The sequence below is a fragment of the Battus philenor genome, unplaced genomic scaffold (genome assembly GCF_028537555.1).
Source record: "Battus philenor isolate CCGP_79_NKW_IND1 unplaced genomic scaffold, ilBatPhil1.0.hap1 SCAF_27, whole genome shotgun sequence".
In the NCBI taxonomy this organism is placed as follows: Eukaryota; Metazoa; Arthropoda; class Insecta; order Lepidoptera; family Papilionidae; genus Battus; species Battus philenor.
Window position 1 is genome coordinate 7,630,243 of NW_027181690.1, and position 13,940 is coordinate 7,644,182.

The window sequence follows — 13,940 nt, forward strand, 5'->3', positions numbered from 1 at the left end:
CCTCTCTATTCTTTATACAAAATTATTTAATTTCTTTTAGCTATAATAGCCATTGATTAAATCAAGGTTAGGCCCTCGAAGACACGTTTTGTCGGAATGCTAAACATGCAAACATGAATGCTGAGTGACAGCTCAAGTGATATACCATTTTGAGAATCGAGATGGGGCCTCTTAAACTGGTAAAATAAATATCGTAGCGCCGCAAGGTGAGGCCCCTGTGGTACCACACGAACCTAATTACTGGAAAGGTCAAAGTAAGTTGCGCTTCAGCGGTTAGGCACCTCAAACTCGGTGATACTAATTGTTAAATGCCATTGAACAAACAGCATTTATCAACAAGATAAATAGAGTAGTATGGTTTCTATTTATCTTGTTACAAAATAAAACCCCTCCTATGTCTGGCTTCATCTGTTAAGAATAAAAAGCCAAGATGTGATTACGTAATAAAAATGTTGGTACCTAATGTAAACTGTTTTTTCAGTTATTAAAGCGTGTATGTGTACAAAGTATCTATATATCTAGAACTTTGGATCGAATAAAAGTTCGACAACGTGAAATGTTTTTATCGACGAACTATTCCAATATGGCCGAACACAAAACAGGGTTACAAACATAGTTTATAAAACTTTCATTTGAGTGTGAACACAAAAACTAATTTAGTACAGCTTTATTTCTTTTCAATTTTCACCGAATTGCCTTTATTTACTATCTCCTCATTTAAAGTTACACATTATTAAATTATAGCTTTTATTATGAAAATCATTTCTTTTTTTCGAATAAGATATGATATTTATAAATATTTTAATCACGTCACAGATATGAAATATTTAAACGTTAATTAAAGTATACACTTAAAAACAGAATGTCCAATTACAAGAGAAAAAACATCGTTGTACCTTAAATCTAAACAAAAGAATCCTGAAAAATGTCGAGCGAATTTTTAGATACTGGTATCGTTATTGTACTCGGCATACGCTTCCACGAAAAGCTTTTGTTTTTAAATAGGCTATTATACAAACGTGAAGAAGTAAAAACAACAAGTTATTTTAATGCCAAGATGTCAGTTAATATTTTTCATATTATACATACAAATTAATTGAAAATAAGTTATAAAAACTTTTAAAGTTTGAACGTATAGTTCTTTTGCTATAAACTAGTGAATGGTACCACCCTGTACAAGAATCAAATGTGCGAGAAATAAATACATAAAGGAAATTAATTAAGAAAAAGAGTTTTCAAAATTCAGATTACTCCATATTAATACTTTGTTTGTTTCCCTGCTGAATTTGTACTGCCAATAATAAATATGCCTGCCGCATTCCTATAGAAGCAATAAAGTAATGTAATATATTTTAGAATGATCACTTTGTACAGGTTGATTGGATATAAATATAAAATCTTTGAAGCTTTTTGCTGACAAATAAGCTGTATAGCCTTTTTAAAGCTTTTACGCCTATAACCAATTAGGCTGTATATGTGAATCTATTATTTTTTTAAATAAAAAGGTTACATAAACCTGCTTAGATCAAATTGTACTAAAACAATATATTGTTCTATATAGGTGTTCTATTTTCAAATATCAATTTTAAAGCAATTCTGTTATGTAGCATTTCAAACAGTACCAATTAGCAAAACTACCAACAGAATCTCGTACAAGGTAACAAATTAACGGACTGACGCTCTGAACGGTACAATTTTAATTAAATCATTTGTCATCATTTTGAATACAAACGCCGGCACAAATTTCTCGTTTTAATAGATGTTCAGACAAATTTTATTTACAAAATATGAAAAAATAATTATAGTAACTTTGGTGAAAATATCGTCAAAAGCAGTTTGCGTGTCCTTTTTTGTAGTCTTAAAAGAATAAAATCCTAAAACCAATCACAAGCTACAAATACAACTCGGAGGATAAAAATTACTTTTATTCAAAGTTATTTACAAACTTTAAATTCAAATTCTAACGCAATTTCACTTTTCCTTTTATCATTTATATAAATAAAAAGCTATGTAAGACAATCAGTCTCCGCTCTTACAAATATATGACAGTATTGTTGACAGATATTCTCGATTATTCGGTAAACTTAACCTTCAAAAGGTACATGTCAAAATTTTATTTTATTATCAGTAGAAACGTCTAAAATAACTTTTGTTAATTTAGACATAAGAGTCGTTTTATTGAGCCCAATTTCGTTATCCGTATATGTGGAATATAGCTTATATATCGAACGCTTTAGGAATCTGTTCATCAACTATTGAGAAAGGAAGAACTATCAAAATATAATAAATTAATATTACATGGCGTTATTGAATCAAGTGATTATTAAAATAAAAAAAAATCTTCACATGCTGTGTAATAAATCAAATTGAACAATGCTTTTTGCACTGTTCATCCAAGGAGCTTATTTTGATGTAATTATGAATTAAGAAAGTAGCTTTGTCTTTGTCGCATTATGGTTTTATTCAGTGATGTTTGTTTTATAGGTCCAGTAAATTAACTAATTAAGTGTATCTACAATACTACATAAAGTTGTAAATTTCTATTGGCAATTAATTCGTTTTTAACTATAAACTATTACTAAAAAAATCTCTTTAATTAACTAATGATGCTTTTCTGTCGCTTATTTACTTTTATTAAGGCTTATACATTTATAATCAGAAACGGATAAAATTTTCTATTCGAAATAATTGTTGAATTGCACTACGTGTAAATGAAATTTCTCATTTCATTCCTTAGAATATCTCGCGCTTTCTCCAGAGACGTCGGGCGAGAATCTAATTTATAACTTGGCAAAGTACAGGCCATTGAAATTTCGAATTTCTCTGTTAATAGAACGTTTTCCACCGCTGACACCATGAGCTTACTCCTTATGCATTAAACTTAACCCTTAAGCGTTATTTCACAATTTTTATATTTATTAGAAATCAGAGTGGAATCTTTGATGATTCTGCACAAGACAAGGACAACTGCCAGGTTATGCAATGTGCAGAACCGATATTAGCGAATACGGCTAGGAGTCTGGTTCTACAGAGGAGACCACGGACTGGCCGGTAAAGTAAAAGACTCTCATGAGGTTGTCGGAAGACTATAGTAGACCTTTTGAAACCGATTTTTGATAATCTATGAGAGAGGCCTTTGCTCTGCAATTGACATCTATATTGTATTGTATTGTATATTGTAACAGTTGCCTTGCAATTTATTTTTATAACATATTATATATGCGCCATTTTAAAATAGTATCAGACATTACAAATACAAGAAAGAAAAATAAGCTCGTAACGTCTAATTTTTTTCTTCTAAAAGATAACAATTCCTTCATTAATTATTAATTCTTTTATTATACATACGTACACATATGGGTATACTCGCAAATAGAAAAGTTATAGAAGACAGCTTCGACTTTTCGTTGCTTAGTTTAAAATCTAAAATTAAGAGTGTATTATTAAATAATTCTTATTATAGTATTAAAGAGTTTTTGTTGATCAAAATGTGTGGAACTTGATATGTTGACCTATTTAGGTTATTGATATTATCTGTACACATAAAAAAAACATAAAATTCCATTTAAAAGAGCAACTGTTGAGTTTCTAGCCGACTCTTCCCAACAGATTAGAGTTTTGAGCCGGTGGCAGCTTATTTAATTAAATTAATCGACGATTCAAAAGCGCTCGTAAATGCCTACTTGAGTAAAGATATTTTTTTTTCTTTCTTTTTTTTATGACCCCCGCTATTGGGGGCCTCTCGTACCCCTATTTATGGTGGGACAGGGACTTTATTTGCAATTTATTTTTTCACATAGTTTTTTAATTTCTTTCTCTTCTTTCGTACTTTATTGTCTCTTTCGATCTATCTTTCATGCTACAGTTCTTCAATATTTCTCTTTTGCTCTGTTCAATCTTTCATTCTTTCCTCTTTTATTATTACATTTTTCGTTTCACATTTTTTTTTATTGTACATTTTTATTTTACATTATTATTACTTATCCTATAATTATTCTCTATCACAGTTTTATGTATCACTTTGGTTCTATTTTATCCTTTTTTTTAATCTATTTTCAATTTATTTATTGTGTTTGCGTTTTGATCCTTTCAATGGCACATTTTGCAATTGTTTTGCAGAGGGCTATTAATGAGTTTTTATCTATTCCGCTTATCAGGGAGGCTATTGATTGCTCCTCCCTGATTTTTACGCCAGACCGGCAATAAAGATATTTTAAAGTTTACTATTGTGAATCTTGTTATTAATTCTATCAATGTAAAAGCGTAAATTTCTTATACATAACTTTGCTGTTGAAGATTAGTTATTACAGGCTAGACGTATTTTGTTAGCATCTGATTATAAAGTAATCGTTAAGGGACGATGCATAAGGTATAAAGAATGACTCACAACTTTGTTAGGCTGTTAGTCGAATATAGGACAATTATATGAGTGTATTGGATGTATGTCGTCATCACTCATTTCAGTAATCTCGGCAAAGTTGACATTACACATTTTTTCAAAACCACACTGAATCTATCTTTCCAAATTATTATGAGCGCCAATAGTTAAATATATAATATTAACCGGTGGTGTTCGGAATATTTTAAAAGGAGAATTCTCGTTTGTTTATTGAGAACGTCATTGCTAGGGAAATTATTTAACAAAAGGTAAGTATTACCTTGTCATAATTGCGTCATGTCGACAAAACAACATGCCCAGGCGCAGTATCAGGAAGGATCGGTGCGTTTTAACCACTGAAGAAGTTTAAACGAGTAGAAATCACGCAAAACCATTTATTTTTTCCTAGAACCAACTAGGTTTATCACTAACCGAAACTTTTCTACCTAAATAAAAAAGAAAATTAATAAAAATAGTTATTAGACCTCATATTCTACAAACTCTTTGGAGCATTGTCATATCTTTTAACGGCGTAAAAAATCTTAAGTCTTGTCATGTTTTAATAGTACATAAACTAGTGTTTTAATCGAACTAAAATAATCACATGACATCAGTATAATGATATGATTGACAATCTGAATGGAAATTTTCCTCATTGACGTCTATCTATATATAAAGCCTCTCTCTACTTACCTCTAAAACCACCGTTTTTCTTATTTACGGTCTCGAGACTGAGACCTCGCGTTATTATAACAGAATCTCGGAACATTATTTATATTACCTAAAAAGGAATTTTTTAGTCACGTAATATTAAAAATTTTATAAAATTACATAATTAGTATATAAATAAAATGTGCATGTTCCACTTTATTTACTTTCACTTACATCAATAGATAGAATTCTGTGAAGCCGAAGAAAGCGTAATGATAGCGATAAATAAAATTTTATACACGACATACACTTTGGCAAAACGAAACTCCGCCTCGGAATAGACGAAACACCGACGACAAAGAGAAATTTTATCTAGACCATTTCTTGTTCATTTTGTTCCTAGGTATTGAAAATGGGCGGCGCTCGACTGTGTCTTCTGTTCATTACGGACATTTATCACTTTAACTAAATAAATATTCGAGTATGTTCACAGGAGTTTATATTTTTAAACTGCTGGTTGATAATAAATATGAAATTAAAATATAATACAGATATCGTTTTTTAGTTGTTATTATTATTACATAGAAGTAAAGATTCTGATGAGAAGGCCCCCCTTTGCGTAGACTGAAGTGGTTGGCTATGAACAGTGCATAACTGATCATCATAGCGATCTTTGGGGGAGGCCAAGACATGTCTTGCATTGGGCGTCTATCGGATGATCAGGATTATGATAATGATGATGAAGGATCAGTTTAGATCCTGTAAATAGTCTAAATTATAATCACTTGACACTGACACTTCACTGGCCACTGATAAGGATTACTAATAATTAATAATCGTTATGAGTGGCCAGATAGTTACAGAAGGTAGAGAAGGTATTGAGTCATAATTAATTGATGTTTGAAAACCATAAGACTTGTAACAAATTCCAAATTGCTGTAACAGTAAAACCAGCTTTATCGTCCGATTTTGTTTATTTATATTTTCACGTTTATTAATTTTCGCTTCATACTTTAAAGGTTAATAAGTTTTAACGTTTATTCTAATTAACGTTCCCTAACATTTTGAAAGTCATGCTGTCAAACATTTTGCAACTCATTTGAGAATGATAAACTAAATCTGAATAAGGTCTATGCGAAACGAAGTTTCACGAAACGAGAATTAATTACAGTCGATTGATTAACTTTATAGTTTATTTGTAATTATTAACAATTTGAAAGAAATATCTGAACAGTGATAGCTCAGCAGTAAAGGACTGAGACTTGCAATGTAAGTGGCAAGTTCGCTTCTCCGGCGTACAATCTTGTATAATTTACATTTTGCGCTTTAATTATTTAGGGTTGCCAATGCTCAAAAACAAATTTTCAGAGTATGATCAGCAGCGTTTCTTGTGTACCATAGTACCTCCTTCTATGGCCAACCCGCGTACCTAGCGTGCCGAAAATGGTATATTCCGCCATAGATATCTTTGACGGGAGGCCTACGTCCTGCAAGAGCGATTATGGGCTGAACTAACGACTATTCGTAATATGTTATTGTAACGTAAAATTTAAGAGTCAATTTGAAAGACAACATTAATTTTGACTAAATTCAATCATTTATGTTAAACTTTTTGATAAAATGTAAGCCTGTTTAAACATTTTGAATATAATATTTTTTATGACATTTCAATTTTAATTCTAGATAAAATAGTAACTAGTATTAATTATCTCTTGATAAAAAGACACGAATTTTATGCATGTCTATAATATATATAAATGTTAGTTAATTCAGCCGTAAGACTACTATTATGTCCACCACTGGGCATAGATCTCTGTGTGGATTTTTAGTAACACCGGTAAGAAGAGGTCTGCATCCAATGTCTTCCGATGAACTTAACATGATCGTCTGTCCATCTCGGACTTTCTACGTTGCACTTGCTTTGTGAACACCACTTTCTTTACGCGCTTTGTAGTTCAACTGCTACTTCAACTTGTGAATATGCTGGGCCATATTTAATAAAATAGATATTATTAATTGATATTTGGAAAGATTTTCGTATTTATACGCTAATTTCACAAAATAACTTAACTTTAAATTTAAACAGCGGGTATACTCTACACTCCGCCCCTCTGAAGTAAAATCCGCTGTCACTGGGACCACGACTCGTACTTAAGTTACGAAACAACGCCGTCCCGCCTGTTCGCTTAACGAACTAAGTTGACCAGCGGCAACCAATTAATAGTGTTTATCCGCATCCACCTATCTATTATACGGCGCAATTAGATTTTTATCGTTCCATTAGTTACATGGAATAGTTTTACTGACCACAACAGCAAGCACGAAACAGGAAACCACGTGAAAAAGAGTTTTATACGGAACTACCTAGCATTAATGGGATAGATACATGTTGATCTTAAGTGTTAATTGTAGATTTTATTACTTGAGATAACAAAATATAAATAATTATAAACGATGTTTTAAATAAAAAGCTCTAAGCGTGAAGACGTTCAGTCTATAGAAATTTAGACTTAAGGAAGTTTTTTTTTCGTTCCTCTATTTTAAAACCATTACAGGGACTTTTGTTTCAAATAATTTTCAGTACATTTTTTCTTAGCGTTCTTTTCTGTCATCCTTTACAAGTTACATTTTGTTGTGTACTTTTCTTTCATTCACAATCCTTCCATATATCGACTTCTTTCCTTACCGCATTCTTTTAGTACACAATTTAGTTCACAACTTTTCATTTTTGTTCTAGTTTTTACTATTATTGTTTCTTATTTTACAATGCTTTTGTTACTCGACCTTATGTGTATTTTTTCTAATAATTTTTGTTTTTATTTTTTACTTTTTTACAAGTTTATACCAATATTTTATAATTTTCTGGAGGCGTTTTTTATTTTCCGTTATAGAGACAATGGTGCCACTTTCTATCCTTACCTCTAGCTCCACTTGACTTAAAGATGCTTAGTTCTATTATAAATGCCATTTCTTAGCAAAATAAACGTTGTTAATGTTAGTTCCAGCTGTCGTTTAATTTAATTGAAATAATAAAAGTAACACTTTTCGCAAAAATAGACGATGACATTATAAAATCACTATCGTGTTATAGCCATTTTTATCTTTTATAGGCTAAGCATTTGAGCTCTGTTTCGCCTGACATTAAGTGATGACGAGTAAGCAGTTTATTTTCTTTATATATTAGCTTTGTTCATTACGTTACGCAATTGTCAAACTGGACCAGCATTTACTGCTAGAGCGATCTATTGACAAACAGCGAAAACTTTATTTTGTGTCTAATCTATATACATATAAAAGGTTTCCTCTTAAGTACTAAGGAATCACGATATCGCTAAACCAAAAGACATGAAATTTTCTAGGAACATTATTTTCACCGCGTAGAGATCAGCTATGAATTTCACATAAAAAGTTCACCTACAAAGTTGAAGAGGCGTTCTTTAAAAATGCACATTTTCGAATTAAAATTCTTTTAGGTATATAACTTTAGCAGAATATTTCTTTTTCACATGTTAATAATTACTAAGAATTTTATTTAATTAAATTACACTCACAAAAGGCAACGCGGGTCTTTTGAAGAGAACAGGGGACTTCATGCATTAATAAGTCCACCTTTAATATACTTTTGCTTACACAAATAAGTTTCACATACATAAAACATAAGAAATATTTACTCTTCTTTACGTGCATTACTAAGCATCGTCATAATTTTTGGAAAGTTGATCGCGAACTATGCTACGCAATCTGGGGCGCTCATTGAAAGTGTGTGGTTCAGACCAGCACAAAGGGCTACAGCTTCTTGGCCGCAGTCCATTCACTTTTCTAGTGATCAAATTTTTTCTAAGTGGTTACTGTCTTTTCCAGCTTTGACCGAAAACCTAAATAACCTGGTTAGTACATATATTAGACAACGTAAGTTCTACGAACAGTCCTTGGAATTCTTAACATTTGTGTATCACCTCATCCCAAATACGGCGACCCGTATTCGGTTCTCTTTTGTTCACATCCAAGTTTCAAATATAAGAATATAGCGAAGGTTAGTACACTGACAGACCTTAGTATGGAATAGCGGGTGGTAATTGAAATAAATGCCAGTCGGCGATATAGTAAATAAATAATTTCGAAATAATATGAAACACTTACCTCGTCATCGAAGGCATCAGGGTCGGCCATCTTGTCAGTTTTCTTATCAGTAATGTTGATCTAACTTTACAATAACTAGCAGATACTCTTATAGAGCATACTTATTCTTCACCTAACGTCACGAAATGTTCATCGTACAGGCACTCATTTTCGTACTTCGTTTCTGGTTATCTCTGAAACAAAGAAAGTTTCATTATAATTTATGACTACAAAATTTTTATGTGCCATTTTAACACGCCTTATCATGTTATTTAACTTGATTTCTCGGATTCCTTGCTTTCGAGAAAGCCCACCAGCTTTGTTGCCGTGAAAAGGTATCAATTAAGTATCTTTCATACTCTACACGATACACTATTCAATTCACCTGTTGCCCTCAATTAGTGTGTGGTGCAATCTATCTGAAAATCAATTGTTTTAGAAATAATAAGTAACGTAATGATAATGTAATAAGAAAAAGAAGTTTAAATATTAATAGTATAAAAATTAATTATTGTTCACTATCGATCCTTACAAATTTTGTACTGCTATCAATTAATAGAACGAAAAAATAAATTGATGTAATTTTTTTCAGAATGAGCACTTTATACATCGTAATTTAAAATAAGTTTAAAAGCTCTAAAGAGTTTTGCATACAAAGGAGCCATACATTCAACCACTTAAGGATTTTACCCCCATAACTAATCACCCTGGATATAAAATTATTATTATGAATTAGCGTTTCTTTAAATAAATTAAAATTATTTAGTTTTTACAGTTTAATGAGCCGCAGCTGTATTCCAGTTTATAAACACCCTGTATTAAAAAAAGTAATATAAAGACGTTATATTGAAAATGAATATTTAATAGTAAATATTTCTCCTGTGTAATCTGTATCTGCTGCAATATATAATCAAATATTATTTTTTATAAAATTTAGTACTCATTAAAAAGAATCTTAATGTAATCTTTAGTAAGCATTAAGCAAGGTGGACGTCTCCTTTGACGAGAGGGACAACGTCTCTTCTAACGTGGCTAAATTATTCTGAAAGCGTATTAAGGCAGATGTACATTACGGCAGTAAGATTTAATTAAAGGCTTACAAGACGCAGCTTGCGGTTGGTAATAAACTTCTATATCATGTTTCGTGCAGTTATAACAATCTACGAGGACGCGACACACTTTTTTAAAGAAGTTTACGGAGAAGTGGAAGTTTAAGGTAATTTTATCGATTCTACGTAGCGTTCAGTGCAATATGTATTCATGTGTAATTAATGTATTATATGTATTGGCAGAACTCAAGAACATGTAGAAGATATCTCATTTATATTGTAACTATTTTGAAAACCTAATGGGGATGGCGTTATTTTCAATCTGTGAAACTTGATACAGTGTATATTACAAATAGAATATATACTCATTATTTCTGTGGCGAGAGACCACTCGTATAATTATTTGGACCGAGTAAATGTCGAGGATAATTAATGCCGGGTATTATCTATGTGGTGTATATTACATGTATACAAAGGCTATTTTCAATCGTGTACTGTTTACATTTATGAGTCATAGTTAAGAACAGCGATTATCACAATTTTTGATTCCAAATTCAAATAAACGTTCGAAATTAAATTCGAACGTGCAACATTATTTTAACTCTTAAAAGTATTGCGGTGGTATTGGCCAGTACAGAGAGTTCTCGCGTGAACGCTAAAATACTTTAAACTATTAAATTCCTAAGCGGTGTTATTCGATCCTTTAATCGATTATAGCTGCATGAATTCGTCTTATATATTTAATTATATATTAGGTGTGCAATTAATTTCTCGATGTTTATTAATAGATGGCGTTGCATTAGGTGTTGGTCGATGTTGAAATATCCGAAACTTCATCGTGAACCAAGCTTAGACAGCTTAGAGTAAATAAACAGCTCTGAGGGAATAATGATTTTATTTTATTTATTCCTTTCATCATCATCACAAAATTTCAACCGTAAGACTTTCATTGATGGACATAGACATGTACCAGAAATTTCCAAAGCAACTGTCGAGAACACCCTGTATGCAGTGCTTTCATATTCTTTTAGCTGTGTAGAAATGTCCGATTTTTTATACTAAGAAAATAGTTTTCTAAATTCATTCAAAAAAAAAACAGCGACAGAAGCGTATCCCGATTTTAAAAAAGGGCGTTGTATCGCTTAAAAAGCAGTGATTTCAATGTTGAAAACTATCCGTTCGACGGAAGGACAAAAACATTCAAAGATGCTGAGTTGGAAAAATTACCCGCCAAGGCATTTTTAAGCGAATGCCTGCGTTGGAAATGTTTCAAAATGTTAGGATATTGGGTTCCGTATAATTTAAAGCTACGGGGCTTTAAGCGTCGTTTTTTGTTTAAGAACAAGCGATTCGACGTATAAATGAAGTTTTTTCTTCGTCGCATCGTGACCAGTGATGAAATTATCTTTCATAAAGCTAAGGCTAGAGAATAGTCACACTTTTCATTATATGTATATTAAAAAACCTTTGCGTAGATTATGAAGGACTGAAGGTTTCATCATGGAAAGCCCATATCCTTCCTTGGCTTTTCAATTACTGGTTTAACTGTTCGAAATATCGTTTTTGACAAATTCCAAATAATGGTTTTTATATATTCCTACTGCCAGGACACGGGTTTGAAAATACGGGTCGTGCCATACCCATACGAAATCAAAGAAAACGAAGATATACAGCTTTTTAATTTCTTATCCTAATAAATACTGGTTTCGGTACCTTTCTTTTGTTCTTAAATGATGATGATATACACGTAATGGGTGGCTATTGGCATTCACTTTGACCGCTCCACAGGATTTTAAAATTCCTCACAACGTTGCAATAACATAAACGAACCTTATATTATAATATCAATTGTTAAATCCTCCCCTCGAATTTGGTAATTTTTAAAAACATTACCAAAACTTTTTTTTGAAAAACTTTGAGAAGAATCTCATAGCAAAATTATAAAACTAAGCCTGAAACGGAGATGAACGAATGAAAAAAAAAATTTTTATATGTAATAAAAAAAAGTAAACTTTTACCCCGCATCCAAACTTGAACTGACTAAAAAGTTGAACGCTCTTTTTTGACCCGGTTAATCTGCATTGGACAACCTAAATTTTTGTGTCCGTGAATTTTTAAATTCAGATAAATCTTTGTTAATACGAGTGTAAAGGGTTTGGTATAAACATTTTTGACGTAAAAAGCTAAACAGTGGTGACTTTTAGAGCATGATTAAAAGTTATAAAATTACGTTGTCTCTTATATTAGTTTATCTATATTACCTTATTTTTTTTATAAAACATCTGTATAAATAAAAACTAAGCCGAGTTATAAGATTTGACAGACAAAGTAGGTAATATATTCGTTAACACGCCTTATATTAATCTAAATAAATATCATAGTTCTGGCATTCTCTTATACATTATAATACAGGGTGGCCCATAAGTCCTTTGATATGAAAAAAAATTATTAAAATAAAACTAATTACATTATGAATTAAATTTTTATTTACAAAAAAAGCTTAAAAAACGGGAAATATTTTTTGAAAATAACATCTTCTAAATGTAATCCGTTGCGATCACGGCACTCTTGCAAACGACGTCTAAAATTGTCGATGACTGCGCGGCACGTTACTGCTGAAATGCTTGTCATTTCTCTGCGGATGTTTTCTTTTAGGGCCTCAATTGACCGCGGGTTTGTGTCGTATACTTTAGCCTTAAGGTAGCCCCACAAAAAAAATCCATCGGGGTCAGATCTGGACTACGTGGAGGCCAGGAAATGTCTCCTCTCTTAGAGATCACTGCCAGGAAAAAGTTGACGGATAACGGGCATAGCAGTGTTAGAGGTGTGAGAAGTGGCCCCATCCTGTTGAAACCACGTCCTGGCATTAAAGCCTGAAAAGTTTTGCAATTCTGGTATGAAAAACTCTTCGATCATAGCCACATATCGCTCCGACGTAACAGTAACTGCGCGCCCTCTGCCATCCTCAAAGAAGTAAGGCCCTAGGATACCATGGGCTAACATAGCGGCCCAAACAGTCACTTTCGGACTATGTAAAGGCTTCTGATGCTTAAGTTTTGGATTGATGGGGCTCCAATAGCGGCAATTTTGTTTACTAACTTGCCCGTTAAGATGGAAATGAGCCTCGTCAGAGAACATTATGTTATTGAAGGAAGTAAACCGATTCAACATTTCATTCGCATAATTTTGTCTTTGAATACCGTCAGTTTCCTTTAATTCTTGAACCAACTGAATTTTGTAAGGGTGCATATGTAAATCTTTCTTCAAAATCCGTTGTAACGATGTCCTGGATACGTTTAATGCTCTGGCGCGCTTACGAGTTGACTGTGTCGGATTTTCGCGAATAGACTGTGTCACTGTGTCTATGTTTTGTTCCGTACGTGACGTCCTTGGGCGACCCAACCGCGGTTTATCTGACGTCGAACCGGTCTCCTCGAACTTAGCAACCCAGTTCTTAATCGTTTGAAGAGTTGGAGTGTCGTCAAAGTTGTGTAAAACTTTGTGTTTTCGAAATTCACGCCGCGCAACGGTTGCCGAATTGTCGTTTTTATAAAACTCGCGCACACAAAACGCACGGTCCGCTCCGGTAAAATGCTCCACCGCGACTAAATTCCCAGAAACCGAAGTTACTCCCATCGCTTCTCCTGCACCGCTCACGCGCGCCCTGTTCGTTTTATTCAAATTTTACTTTTCAAAGGACTTATGGGCCACCCTGTAGTATATTTTATATAGTGTTAGCCTAG

At 32.6% G+C, this 13,940-nt stretch overlaps 1 protein-coding gene across 1 annotated transcript in view; it reads right to left on the reverse strand.

The window, feature by feature from the left end:
• Positions 1 to 13,940, reverse strand: part of Dpp10 (Dipeptidyl peptidase 10) — a 163,809-nt gene that overhangs the window by 87,031 nt on the left and 62,838 nt on the right. Inside the window, exon 2 of the mRNA XM_068768967.1 lies at positions 9,170 to 9,342. Coding sequence (XP_068625068.1) covers positions 9,170 to 9,199 — 30 coding nt within the window. The 5' untranslated portion in view covers positions 9,200 to 9,342. The remainder of the gene's footprint in view (positions 1 to 9,169; positions 9,343 to 13,940) is intronic.